Here is a 13,965-nt window from a genome sequence, read left to right as displayed (position 1 = left end):
GCGGATCAGCTGGATTATTCCGCAGCACGTCGTGCAGTCGCGAACAAAAGATGGAGTCAGTCATTGTGTGCGTCTGGAAGACTGTAATCATTACCAGCGCGTTCTAAAGGAAGAGAGTTGAAGTGGTTTCACGCCAAATAAGCTGGGCAGGCTTTCCAGCCTGGTGTCATCGATGTATGTAGTTTCATAGCACCTCCCTTTAAGAGGATACATCAATCAAATGTCTCCAAAGAGGATGCATTCACAGTTACTTGTTATTACAGGTTAGCACTAATGCTAGAGATCTACTAACAGTTGTAAATGACGAAATAGATTATGTTATTAAACAAAGAAGTTTCCAAACTGCGGGAATACACTACAAATAAACCAGGCCATGTCTTCGGTGTGGACAATCGATAATTGCAGGAAGGTTTTCTTGAGGCGCGAGTCGGGAAGTTGTCTGGTACACGGCCCGTCAGGTGCATGGCTGGGGCTACCGTTCGAACAACGGGCGCTGGGCAAGTATCCAACAGCGTACAGTGATAACGGTGTTCTCCTACAAAGCAGCGAGCAGCCCGACCATGGCAAGTCCAAGACCAACTCCCGCGCCTGCAGTCTGGATGGGTGCTGCTCCAGTGTTGCCAGCCGCTGATGCTGAAGTGGCGGAGGCGCTTCCTGAAGGGGTCATGGAGGCGGTGCCAGACACTTGTGTGACAGAGGAGTTGCCGGCAGAAGGGGTCGCACTGCCAGATGCTGTCGCGCTGCCAGACGGGCATGAGGGTTGGGTGTTTACGTCGATGTTCTGAAGTTTGCATATCTCGACGCCGAACTGAGTGGTCGCTGTGATACTTGTTAGCTGGCACGGGACGCGAAATGGCAAGCGACATACCAGCGATATCCGACTGTGAGCAAGTAGCGAACACACAGCAAGACACAGCGTCGATGATCTTGCTCTCGCAAATGCATGCAATGTCAGTAGCACCGCAGCTGCCCAAGTTGCCACCGAAGCAGGCTTGCTGCGTTTTCATTAGCTTTCGTTCGCCGGTAGTTATGGTCAATAACTCACAGCACATTGCGGGATCTGGTCAAGAAGACCTTGTGCCAGAGCTGTAGAGCTCAAGGCAGCGGCAGCGGCGATAATGAGGAAGCGCATGTTGGCAAAGTTTGGTTACTTGACTGTGAAGTATGATTAACGACGAGGTTTGCTTTAGACTGATACGCGACGGAACCCGCGAGGGGAAGCATGGTTTTGAAGTATCCGCCGGCCTGTGGCAGCGCCCTGAGAGAGACCTAGACCTACGATGGCTGCCAATTTACAGCTGAAGCATGCTTGGTCCCTACCTGATTGGCGGTTCGTTCCACCATTTGACTTCCCGATTGGCAGACTTCTCCACAGACAAGCCGATTCACATGCTTGATCCCAAATCCGGCGCGCACGTCCCTCCATAGGGCTTGGGCTGGGCTGAGATCGGAAGTAAGCCGGGGATCGGCGCAATTGCTGGAGAGACTGCTGATTGGTACTGGCGTCCCAGCCCGACTCAAGACCACCTGGGCAGGCACTAATCTGAACCAAAGGCGCACTCTATTGTCGCGAAAGCGACCGCCGTGTTCTGTTCATACCCGAGCACGGTCCGAATAAACCCAAGTCGATACCAGCACGTTCTCAGTTGTGAGACGGTGCAAGAAAGTGACGTTGGGGACGTTGATAATTTTGAGGACACCTGCAGCAAACTCAATCACCCTCGTCAAACAATATGAATGCCGAGCACTGTATGACTTTGGGCGAGCATTGTACCACGTAGGTTGCCGCACGCCACCTAATGCGGACTGCAAACGCAAAAACTTAAACACGGTAAGGGCATCACCGGAAGCCCACAAGTTAACACTTCGTGAGTAAACTTTGGAAGTGAGAGGACAGAGCGTTCGCCGTAGGAGCTTTGATCACCGACAGCCTCCCCTACAATAATTGCATCCAATACTTCGACCCCCGGCGCCTTAGCAGATAAATAATGGCAAGTGCAATGCAACTCATTCTAAATGTCGCCAAAAACCTCAACAGTAAGATTATAGACTCTTGATGCTATCAAAACCGGCCTCGGCGAGGCTTAGGGGCCGGGGTTTTCGGAGAAAAACATAGAAGACGGTCGTGATTAAGATTGCGATTAGCGCAAATGGCTTAGGGCGAGCGATTGTTGTTAGGAGACCTCACAGGATGACGTCCGTTATGCCGAAGCTGACGATTTCTGGCATTCTGGAATGGTTTATGTTGGTAAGCCGTGCGGATCTTGATCGCGCGCTTCAGAGTGTTCCAGCGGTAAGGAGTAAGCGACGGTGGGCGAGAGGGTGGGCGCCAGCATGCGATGGCAGTCAATAACTAGTCGGAGGCCGGCATGTTGCAGACTTCGCAGACTAGGCTACTTTCTTCAGTTTGATGTTTGTGCCACGAGGAGAGAGCAAATCGGTCTAGTTTTCATTCAGCTCGCTGGGGGTGGTTACTGAAGGCAGGAAGGCGCACGGTCGTGTTCTCGAAAATGTGAGTTTGAATCGAAATTCAGCCATTCTGAACACGAAGCATCCATTCAGCAATGTTGTGATCCTTCAGCGCCTAGATGTAGAGTGGTTTACATATTCTCAAATGGAACAAGTGTGCTCCACTACAACTTCGAGCTTGTATTGGAGATCCGGGGCTGCTAGTTCAAGGTGGGCTACAAATCGGAGCTATTCTCGGACCTTCTTATCCACGAACGCCATTATCTTATCACTTGATGAGACCCTTCTAAACCCCTCCTTCGTTCAAAGCGTGCATTTCCCGGTTATTCAGCAGTTTCACAACGACTTATTCTTCGCAAGATCTTTGGGGTACATGCGAAACGTCTCCTCGAGTATGGGTCTGTCGCTTGTTCAGTCGAGTCTACGTGCGAAGACATCGCGCGTAGACATATGGCCAGGAAGGAAGAGTTCATCGCAAGTCGCATTGTTATGCGATTGAAGAGTGGGAAGGACTAATGGCACACCTGCGATCATACTGTGACCTGGTTCCGATCCATCTGACTCACCTCACCCAACAATCGCTCGACCAACGTCTAAAACGAAATCTACATACACAAGGCTCGTCAATGAGAGAGAACGCTCCAGCGAATTTGGTAGATTGGTAAATGAGTGGCTAGACCGGTAAACTTCACTAACTATGCGAAACCGTCGTTAAACATCTGCGTAGGTGGCTGCGTCTCATGCAGGGCAGCGAAACGAGGGTCGGAAGGAACAATAAGGCCTCACAGATACACTAGCGCAAGCGGAACGCCATGGCGAGTTTGATACTTCCCCAGCAAGGAGCCCATCACATCCTCCACATATCGAGCGACGATGCTCTCATACGATGTACTACTGTCTCCACACATGATGCATCTCAGCCCGACATAGGGCTATAATCAAGATCTGAGTCACTGATTAGCTTCAACCCATATCCGCGGTCGATAGAGACCTTACCACTGCTGGATCTATACCACCAGCAATCCGAACCTTCCAAGAGCTTCTGTCAACTTGACTGAGGTTGGAGATATCGTTTGACTCCTGCAACAGCAGTTCGGCGATACAGACGTCTTTGGAGAATACCCTAGTCGTAATTGCGCTCTGGTCCTTCTGCCGAACCTGCAGCACCACGTCGTCTTCCTTGTCTTTTCCGGTGGGAACGACCATATCAAGATCCGATCGGCGCCCAGAAGAGACATGTTTCAGCTCCGCTATGCGCTGACCATCTGGACTTTCCACCGTCCAGAGGTTCTTCATTGCCGACCCGTGATGTCGTAGGTCGAAGATAGGCACACCCGAAGTGTCTTTCACCTGTCGACGCCATGACCAAGACTTCATTGGCCCAGGTCCTCCTCCCACGAAGAGCTCTTGGCCTTTCTCATCCACAACGGTGACGTTTGAAAACAACCGATCGTGGCATTTGACATAGATGCTGGTCTCTTCATTCGCGATGGGGGCATCAGAGATCTTGAAAGGAAGCGAGCAGAACTCGAGAACTGCCGACATGTCGACTGCCAACTGAACAATGGATTTCGAAAGGTTTCAGGGGTAAGCTGGGTGCGAGTATTTGCAGTTGCAAAAGCTGAACAATGCGACAAGATAGATGGGTAGGCCTCGTCAACCGCTGGGTGAAGAATGAGAGGGAATGCAGGTCGGAACACGCATGCGCCATGAGAACTAACTGCGCAACTCAGCAGCTCTTGTCTAAGACAATGTGACTCGCTATACGCGATCTGCAATGTCATCCCTTACACAAGAAACCCCTCGAAGCATCGTGATCGGGTTTAACCGCTGCCTGGACGGCTTGTCCATCAGCACGTGGTCTCGGCATAAGCCGCCAGGGCAGAACTATCCACATACACCTCTTGTTGCCTCCTCGGCAGACGACTTGAAGTCGCGGCATGCGTCTGGTATCAAGGATAGCGCAAGGGTAATGTCTCGGTGATTATAAATTTCATGTTGCTGCAAGCCATGTCACGCTGACCGGCTGTCAGCTGCATTTACCCAGACGCTTTCCTATTTGTGCTTCAACGCAGATCTTGTCTGGAGACGGAGAATACCACTGCACCGGTGTCTCGCCCAATTCGGGATTCTGAATCCAATCCTTGTTCTAGTTTCTCCATTATGGTGATGGTATTCTCTAGCTACGCCATATCCATACCACCTGCGGGTACCAGAAGCGGAGATGAGTCAGCGATTTCACCTCAGACTACAGCCTCATTCATCGTGCTCATCGCTTCTCGGGAATGAGCAGGTACAATAGCCCTGGGCCTTTCGTACATCATGTCCTTGCCATCGCTTCATTCTGGTATGCAACTCCAGCTCTCTCTTGATACGCACCTTCTCGAACAAGTGATCGCCAACACGACTTCTCATCGACCGCTTGCATTGGACGATGGAGATGCCAGCATCTTCTCGACGAACGGCCAAGCAATCCCAAAGCGGACGATTACGCTGCTACTTGCTGCGCCTCTTACCCATCTTGACCACTTTGAGCACACCATTGATGATGTGGAAAGGGCTTTCGGCTCTTACCGCTTCTTCAGTGCCAATGGTATGTGTCATCTCGGAATCGATGGCACCCGCTTTTCATAGAGGGGATTTGCTCTTTCTCTCCAATCGGAGCAACCACATCCAAGCTGGCGAAATACCAGTCGTGTGGTTTGCTGGCAGAGCTTTGCCGATGGTTCATCGGGCGATCAAAGTCTCTGACATTGGTGGAGATGATGATAATTCCTCGCCAAGGTAAGATATTCTCACAGCTTCGGCATGGCGACATCACATCTAACGTAACATAGGCAGTTTATAGTCACTAAAGGTGACAATAATGAAGTCGATGACGTTTCCATGTATCCTGATGGGCGAACCTTTGTAACGAGAGACGAGATCATGGGCCTGATCGTGGGATACATACCGTACCTTGGATGGGTTTCCATTGCACTTCAGAAGATCCTCGAGGCAAAATATCTCATACTGTTGCTCGTAGTCGCTGTTACATTTGCCGGCTAGCTCAACAGTAGCTCACCCCCGGCTTCACTTCTCGGTATCTGTGTCTCCGCACGCCCTAATATCAGCGTACTAGTTCAGTCTTAGCCATGATCTTTTGCACAAGTCTGTGTGTCTCGTATACGCATGTAGATGCCATGGATAAATTTGATGGCCTGTTTGGTGGGGTGGGGCGCATCAGGCACCTCCAACGTAAGATGATACACGATCATAGACCTTGTAGGGGGATACTGTCGTGCGTACTAACCCAAGGAATTTGCCGAACTGTACTCATGTAAGACAGATCCTTTACCTGAGCGACATTCGTTTATACTATTCTGATGAGATGACATGCTTCGCGGCAACACCGATTGGACGTATGAGACGTTTGTCAACCGAGCATGAAGATGCCACTTGAAAGTACCTAGGCATGGACACTGCTCAATTGATGGGTATTCAAGCAAAGTATAGTGATACGCACACAAATTGCAAGTGTTGCAATCGCCGTGTAGCTTGTTAAGACTTATATTGGTAAAGGGATGCAGCTCCGCCCCATCTTTGTAACCATTGTTCTACAGCTATGATACGATTGTATCACGCGCAATCTATCAAGGATGGTGAGACATAATCACATCACGCAAGTTGAAGCCCATCTGGATAATGCCTCGCCGGAAAGGGATCTCGGGAATGTTTTACTTCATTCCTGCACGATCCCAGGCTTGGGCGTCCCACGATCACCTCTCAACATGATTGATACGGGTGGATGGTCTTACAAAGCTCATCGGTTCTATTCTTGATAGGTTACAACTACTGAATCACCTCATCGGCGGAGTTTTTTGACTAAATAGCCCCCAATTGCTGCACTAATCGAAGCACCTGTCTCACATGCAAGTAATCTTCTTGATCGAAATCTGACGGATAGCTTGAAGCAAAGCTCTTGGAAATATTTCGTCCAGGAAGCCGGACCAGGTATAAAGCCTGCCTGATCCACCGTACAACTGTGTTTCCAGCACGCATATCTTCTCATCATCCAAGGTAACAAGTTCAACAAAGAACTCTTCATTCCAACATCATCAATATGCTTTCCAACGCCAAAAGCCTCATTGCTCCCATTGCCCTTTTGGCACTGGCTCAGCACTGCCCCGCGCCCTTCCTCGCCGCCATTCCCGCTGCTACCGCTGCTGGTATTGGCGCTGCCGTAAGTCCATCCATTCGCTACCACGAATGTAAACAAAACTGACATGATGTAGAGTGCAGCTGTTTCCGCAGCTGGCACCGTCGCCGGCACCGTCGTGACTGCAATTAACGGCAAGAGGGCCCGCGATGGCACCCAGGTCATTCACGCCCGCGACAACTGGGCTGGACTTCACAGCTACGTCTCCAAGCGCCAGGATGAGGAATTTGGCACTGGAACCGCGTGGCAAGACTGCGCCGATCAGCTCAAGGGAGCTGACGTGACTTTCGAGGGCACCGGTCCTGGTGGTAAGTCCGATCTGCTCTATTACAGCGACATGTGTGTGTACTAACGTCGTGTCCTCCAGTCATTCTCGTCAGCGGTATTCCCCCTGCGTGCATGACTTTGGCCACTGTCATTACTGGCAAGTTCAACGCTGGAAACCCTGTACCCCAGGGAACTGACTCGATCTCCTTCACTGGTCTTTCCAACGAAGATGTTCAGGCTATCCAGGATGCGCTTGATGCCAGGCCTACTTAGATGTAACGCCCAGATCTCACTCTCAAGCTCTCGATGGAAGTGCGCTTGGTTGAACTGTTGTAGCTTTCTTTTCGGTTGATCACACACTCGTTTAGTTGTACGTACATGCACTGAAGTAGAAAAAGAATCTTGGCCAAGATATGCTCGTCCGTCAGTTATGATGTAACAGTCCCTAATGTCATAAGGCAGTTAGACACTGAAGACTCTTGATAATGGTGTGGAAGTGATGGAGATGCATCAAGAGCGACGTGCGTGTCCCTGTATGTCCAGATACATGCTCAGATACATTTGTCAGCTTTAGCATGTGAGGATCTCTTTCCGTCTGGGTGACGCCTCATGGCATGCTGACATTATCCGCGTCAGCTTGCGAGGATGTCCTGCCGATAAGAAGGAAGAAAGCCCCAGACGACTTCGCTCTTTCCTCCACCAACCTCGTCCACACCACACCACCATGCTTCTCCATCTCCTCACTCCCATCCTCTACCTAGCCACTTCAATCCTCATATTCCACCTCGCTTTACACTGCCACAGCCAAGCCCATCGATACTGCTTCCTACCCTTCTTCCTCCTCTTCGCCTCACTATCCATCACATCCTCCACGCACTTCATATGGATACCCGGCCTAACAAGTCTCTGGACCCAAGCCATGGTGCTGAACATTCCTCACGTGTTCTGTCTACTTTACATACGGAAATGGCCCGTTCCGCGCCTACCTGCTACTTCACCACCCCTCAGTCGGTTTGCTCGGTTGCGACACCAGTGGGAAGCAACGTATCGCTTGTGGGGTAACCCGCAACTCATCCGTGTTAGTCCGGACTCCAACACTACCAGCGATACAGACAAGTCTAGTCAGCCTATTTCAGTCTTCCTGTTCTTACGACTAGTAAAACTGTCGATATACTACTGCATCAACTTCGAAATCCTACCCGCTCTTGTCGCCGCAGTCTTCGGCGAGATATATCCCGAGGACGTCTCTGAAGAGAAACAAATGCTACTCCGACGCTGGTACGACGTCACCACCCGAGACTTATTGATCCGGGCCTACATTTCGGTCCTCTGGGTCTGGCAAAGCGTCGTGTACCTAGACGGAAGCAACGCTATACTGGCCAGTTTCATTGTCAGCATCGGCTTGGACCGTCCTTGTGATTGGCCTCCTCTCTTTGGCTATCCTTCTTCCATTACTTCGCTGAGAACATTCTGGTCTCGGTTCTGGCATAAAATTGCTCTTCAGCCGTATACGTGTATCGGGAGAGCTCTTGCTCACCAGCTTAGCTTCCGTTCCGACTCCTACGAATGCAAAGCGTTTGTTGCTCTTGTCGTGTTTGGGCTTTCTGGGGTATCTCATGGGGTTGTGAGTTGGCAGATAGGTCGTGATGGACGGACAGAAATCTGGTGGTTTATGATCAACTTCTTCGCTTGTTTGGCGGAGACGATCTTCTTGCAGCACTTCCTGCCTGCATTTGGTTATCAGAGAGAGCTGAAGTCAGTCAAAGAGAGTTGGTTCGGCGTGTTCATCGGACGAACATGGGTTTTCGCGTTCTTTTTCTGGAGTGTTCCCAAGTGGCAGTATCCGGCCATGTACAAGGACGCGCTTCAGGCAAGACAGATGGCAGTATGGAGCTTGATATTCTCGAAGATGATTGCGAGCGCCGAACCGGGCTGAGCGGGAACCAGAGTTCATTTCTCAGTATGCAGCTTGATATGGTAAAATACTAGCGATGCGGTTAGAACTGCGGTAGAAGCCACATACTGTACAGAGACTCCACACGCCACCCACTCTGACAAACATACCCACGAACACCAAGCCATGCAGCGAACGCGAATGCGAATGCGAATGTGAAATGCTTAAACAGCGTCCCAATCTAAAAGCGAATGACTCCTTCCATCTCTACTCTTTCTCGGCATCCATCGCCGGCGGCGGCAAGCCGGCGGGGCTGATTTCCTTGTTTAGCGCCAGGCGCTCCGGACTCACGATTTCTCCTAGGCTGACGATGTTGCCATGTGCATCTGCAATAGGAATGTGAGAGGCATCTTCGTCTCTCTCATCTGATCTACCGCGCTCTTCGCTCTCGGTCATGTTATGCTCTTTGCCTTTCGCGCTGCTGCTACGCTCAAAAGCTTCGGGAACCTTCTCGCTGAGGTCAATGGCGACGAAGGATTTGGGTAGTTTGACACTAGAACACATCAGTATGGTTTCCCAACGTAAATTGGGGGAGGTGGAATGCGCGTACGTGTGGAATTTTGCCCGAAGAGTCTCGAGGACTTCTTTCCAGTCTTGGTGGAGAGTGAGACTGCGACGTGGTGCAAAACCGATCATATGGCGTGAGTCCAGTTGTCTGCCCATGTTAGCGATTGTCGCATTGCATTGCGTAGAATCATTTGACTTACACATCGAGCGGAGCAAAGGCGTGGCATCCTGGCGATAGAGTAATGCGAATGCTGTAGTTGAAAGTATGCGGCTTGTCGTCAATACTAGCATTCTCTGATTCGTACAGCTCGAAGTTGATCTGTGACAAGTAGTCGAGCTCTGGGATAGCATTGCGTTCGATCTTGGTCTTGATACCGCCCTCCAGGATGCAGTTGAGCAGTGTGTAGATATGCGACTCCTTGGTGAAGTAGAAGAAACACTTGGGCATGTCCGATGCCTGCAGCTCTTCTAGGTCTCCAACAATCTCTTTAAGAAGTGGTAACGATGTGAGCAAGCCAATTTCTAGCTTCTCCTCACTCTCGATACCGTACTCCTGTGGCCCGATGTAATCGAACAGAACCTTGCACAAGTGATACATCTCGCGCAGCTTGACCAGTCTCGCATCGGTTTGCGCTTTGGAGGCTGCAGTACCCAGACCCGAGTACAGCTTGAAATAAGACTCGTGTACATAGGACGGAGGCGCTGGGGCTTTGACGGTAATCTCAGACTTGCGCCTGAAACCCATACGGTGGGAGAGGCTACCGCGGTCATGGGTCTTCTCCGCGCTCTGCTCCTTTGCCTCGGCCTTAAGCTGGGCATCTGACGGTGTCGGACCGACGGGTATAGACTTGGCTGAGCTGTTGTCGGGTGTGGTCTGCTTGGATCCGTCTGCAACCGAGTCTTCATCCACAAAGCTGGCATCGGGAGTAAACACCCATTCAAGGAAGGCGCGGTTGTGGAGAGCGTCGAACTTCATGGTGTCGTATAGCTCAGAAATCTTGCTTGGATCGACTTTGTCTGCGTCTCCAAATTCCTTGAACAGCTTCTCCCATCGCTCCTTGAACAACTCTGGTCCTTCATTACAGCACCAGCGTGTTTGGATGTGATTGACGTTAGTGTACTGGGACTGTCCTGACGTTTGTCCTTCCGATGGTGGAGAGTTCAACGCAGCTAGTGAAGAAATGGCTTCTGACTCGATCTTCTTGAAGTTGTGGTTCATGACACGCTGATGGAACTTGATCAAATCCACAACCTGCCGAACGACAATGTATGGCTCTGGTACGTCCTTTGGCCATGCAAACTGAGGCGGAGCCTTGTCGCCTGCGCGTAGCAAGGTCTTGAGCTTCTTCTTAACTTTGTCCATAACGTCCTTTGCCGCGTTCGAGTCATCCAGAAGGTCCTTGCGTACTGATATGTGTTCAGACTGGTACTGCTCCTTCTCCAAGAACGACGCTCCGAATATTTGTGCGCTGGTGGTCACTCGTCGCTCTGAACTGCTGAAGATGTGAACATCATCTAATACGTCCCTGTTCATCAACAACAGATCATTGCGGAAGTTCGCGCCCATGTCCTGCGTTTGATGCCGAGCGGAATGCGTCGGTTCACCTCCCCACTTGATAATCAGTTGGAGCTTATCAAGGACCATGTTGTTATCTTGCGCAGTGATGCGAGACAATGTGACCCCAGACATGGAATCGCTTCGGTTTTTGAGTAGCTCTGGTTCGTCCTCGCCGGCAGCGGCAGTCTTTTCCGTGCCCTCAGCAGTTGTTGACTCTGGCTTTGGAGCTTCCGGTACCTCTTCGGGTAGAGTCTCTCCCGGTAGCAACTCTTCCTTCCGGCGTTTGCGGAACATGGGCTTGATTTGAACTTTGGTTCCAGGCCAAGCGCCTTTTTTATTCAGATAGAGTTGCAGCTCGCGCAGCTTCTTAGTATCCTCGAGACCTTCATCTAGAGCTACCTTGACTGCATCACTCACGCTCTGCAACGCTATCTCTCCGATCAGCAATACTTCAGCCTGGTGGCCCTTGAGCAAGTCGACGAATGGTTTAGAATGGAAGGTGTATTTGAACTTCTGTTTCGGGGTCCTGTCCGCATGGCGAATGACTGACACGACACCTTTGAGCTTCCATTGCGCCGCAGTTGCCGGAGGAGGCACTTCCAGATGATCTTCCGACATTGACCTTTCCTGTTCAAGATGCAGGTCGTCATCGTCATCGAAGGCAGGCGGAAGCGTAATTTCGGGTTCCGACATTGGCCCTTCTGGAGTCGAGGTAGAGGTGGTAGTGATTGTTGCAGGACTTAGTACTGAGGCGGGGTTGGGCTTCTCGAAACTAGGTGAGGATGCGATGGGCGTAGAGCTGAGTGACGTGTCAGGTGACGAAGGCATCGTGTTGGACTGCCGCATATGTTGGAGGTTGTGAGCATGATTGCCCACCCTTGACATGCTCGGACTCTTGAACAGCTTTCCAAGCGTCTTGCGATGGCCCGAGGCGCCCTTTGTAGAATTGCCAGCACTATCTGTACCAGCTTGGGCATCTGCAGCCGCGTGTTGAGCGGCGTCCTTGCGTTGTTTTCGCGCAATTTCCTTCAAAAACATCTCCTTAAGAATGTTGGCCGCCTTATCGTAATAGTCACCGTTGTCTTTAACGAAGCTCCACCCGTTGACGTCGATAACATAGCTCTGGTCTCCAGTGCGCAGTAGATCAAACCCACACACTCGTTGTCCAAAACCTTCTGAGATCTTGGCTGCTATTGCAGCCTCGGACTCGCTGAGTTTTGTAACATAGCGGACTTCCTTGCCGCTAGGATTGCGCTTAACAAGACCGTCAACGACAGGTGACTTTCTTGTTTCGGCATGGCAGAAGGTTGGTCCGACCGTATATGCTTTCACATCCTCAGAGTTTTCTACCTGAAGAAATTGCTCATAGATGTAACTGCCTGTCGGTTCAAGGATGCCCCTGGGTACTTCGAGAGTTTCATCCTTTTCTGAGCTCTTGTTGTTGATCTTCCTGAACAGCCTCCGGCCGCCGCCTCCATCTTTCTTGTGGAAGTAGATGTGTATGTTATGGTCTTCGCCGCTCACTGGCTTCTCAACGAATGGTTTGGTGAGGGTAACGCCGTCGACGCGGATCGTGTTGTTGTCGTCGATGAGTTCAACGGATTTCGGTGCCGGGGAGCCTCCACCAGTGCCGTCTTCGGGTCCTTCCAGCCTCAGGCCTGTTCTTTCGTACAGGGCTTTCGCAAACTCGGCCGATGGCAGCTTGGGTCCACCGTCGCGACTGACATCAATACGTTTCGGCGTAGGAACGTTGAGCTTATCCAGTATACCAAGACACAGACGGCGATCCCACAGCACCTGCTGCATGGGCAGGTCGTTTACGCAGAAGGGCTTTCGCAATTTGGTGTAGGCAATTGCCTTGTCCAGTGGGAAGCCATCGGAGAAGAAGGAGATGAGGAAATCGCAGACAGGCCAGTTCTCGACGGCCTCGTCCAAGATGATCTTATCGCCAAAGATCTTGACTTCAAACTCGTCCACCAGCTTGCCGAAGATGTTGCGCGCAGGCTTGCTGCGTGCCTTTGACTCGAGCGCACACACGCCGATTATGCCCTTGGTCGGCTTCTTCTCTCTCATCTCCCGGCTTGCCGGACTGCTGCTGGTCGCCGTGCTTCCGCTGATGCGTCTCTGGGCTGTCCGGCTTCTTGAGCGGCGGGGCTGCGTCGACAGAGGGGGCTGCCCGGCGTGAGGAGAGGCGGGGTGGGCCGGCGCGGTGTTGGGGCTCGCCGTCTGGCCGTTGGCGGGCTGGTCTTGGGGGAAGAGCAATTGCGTGGGCGAGGTTTTGGTGCCGAGACTGCCATTCTGGCTCGAGGTAGTGACGGAGAGCGACGAGGTGGCCGTCGTGGTGCCGTGTGGGTTGTCCATTCTGGCTGGGTAGAGTTAGTGGGTCAACTTTGAATGTCTGGAGTGTGCATGTGAAAAAGATCATGGCGCGGCCGTGATGGCCCATGACGTACGTACCGTCTGGTTCTGAGCCCGCCACGGAACTTTTTCCACTCCAACTGTATCCGCGGTTGGAAATGGCAGAAACGAATGAGGATATTGATAGTCGCTTCGACTCTGTTGCTGCAGTGCCCGCGTCAGATCGCGGCTGTCGGAAGGAATCCGGCAGCAGCAGAGGATTAACTGGGGCGCTTGCAAGACTTCCCCGGGTGCTCTCTAGCGTGGGCGTGGCATCCGAGTCGTCGAGAGCGGAGCCAGACCAGGCTTGTCCAAAATATTCAAAGATGCTGCTATCAGATGCCTTGGACGGGCGGCGTGCGGGCAAGCTCTGTCGAATCGCTGCGGCACCGAGCGAGGGGACGGACACGCTGGGACGCTCTACATTGCGCCCGCCCGTCTCAGGCTCGCTCGATCTTGCCTTTTGGCCGCCTGCGGACGCGCCGCTCGCACTGGAGAGCTGTCGCCATGATCGTGTGCTCTCGGAACTGGCTGTGCGGGATAGTGGCTGCTCCATGTTTCGCGGTACGCCTTGCACCCGTGCGCCGTGGGGGAAGTGGACAGTGGACGTTTGGC

General features: G+C 51.9%; 2 protein-coding genes across 2 annotated transcripts; one reads left to right on the top strand and one right to left on the bottom strand.

Moving 5' to 3' along the window:
- Window positions 1–6,571: 6,571 nt before the first annotated feature.
- On the top strand, window positions 6,572–7,207 carry J4E88_005621 (uncharacterized protein; the record flags this gene model as incomplete). Its single annotated transcript, XM_049399256.1, has 3 exons — window positions 6,572–6,691; window positions 6,744–6,975; window positions 7,035–7,207. 3 exons carry the CDS (start codon window positions 6,572–6,574, stop codon window positions 7,205–7,207), a joined length of 525 nt encoding a protein of 174 aa, XP_049255047.1.
- Window positions 7,208–9,095: 1,888 nt separating this feature from the next.
- Window positions 9,096–13,906, bottom strand: J4E88_005620 (uncharacterized protein; the record flags this gene model as incomplete). Its single annotated transcript, XM_049399255.1, has 4 exons — window positions 9,096–9,381; window positions 9,439–9,543; window positions 9,596–13,319; window positions 13,411–13,906. The coding sequence occupies 4 exons, from the start codon at window positions 13,904–13,906 to the stop codon at window positions 9,096–9,098; spliced, it is 4,611 nt and encodes a 1,536-aa protein (XP_049255046.1).
- Window positions 13,907–13,965: the final 59 nt, after the last annotated feature.

This window comes from Alternaria novae-zelandiae (genome assembly GCF_023758075.1).
Source record: "Alternaria novae-zelandiae strain BMP 2774 chromosome Unknown scaffold_10, whole genome shotgun sequence".
Taxonomy (NCBI): Eukaryota; Fungi; Ascomycota; class Dothideomycetes; order Pleosporales; family Pleosporaceae; genus Alternaria; species Alternaria novae-zelandiae.
Note: the sequence above shows the minus strand (reverse complement) of the source record. Positions and strands in the feature narration are given on the sequence as shown.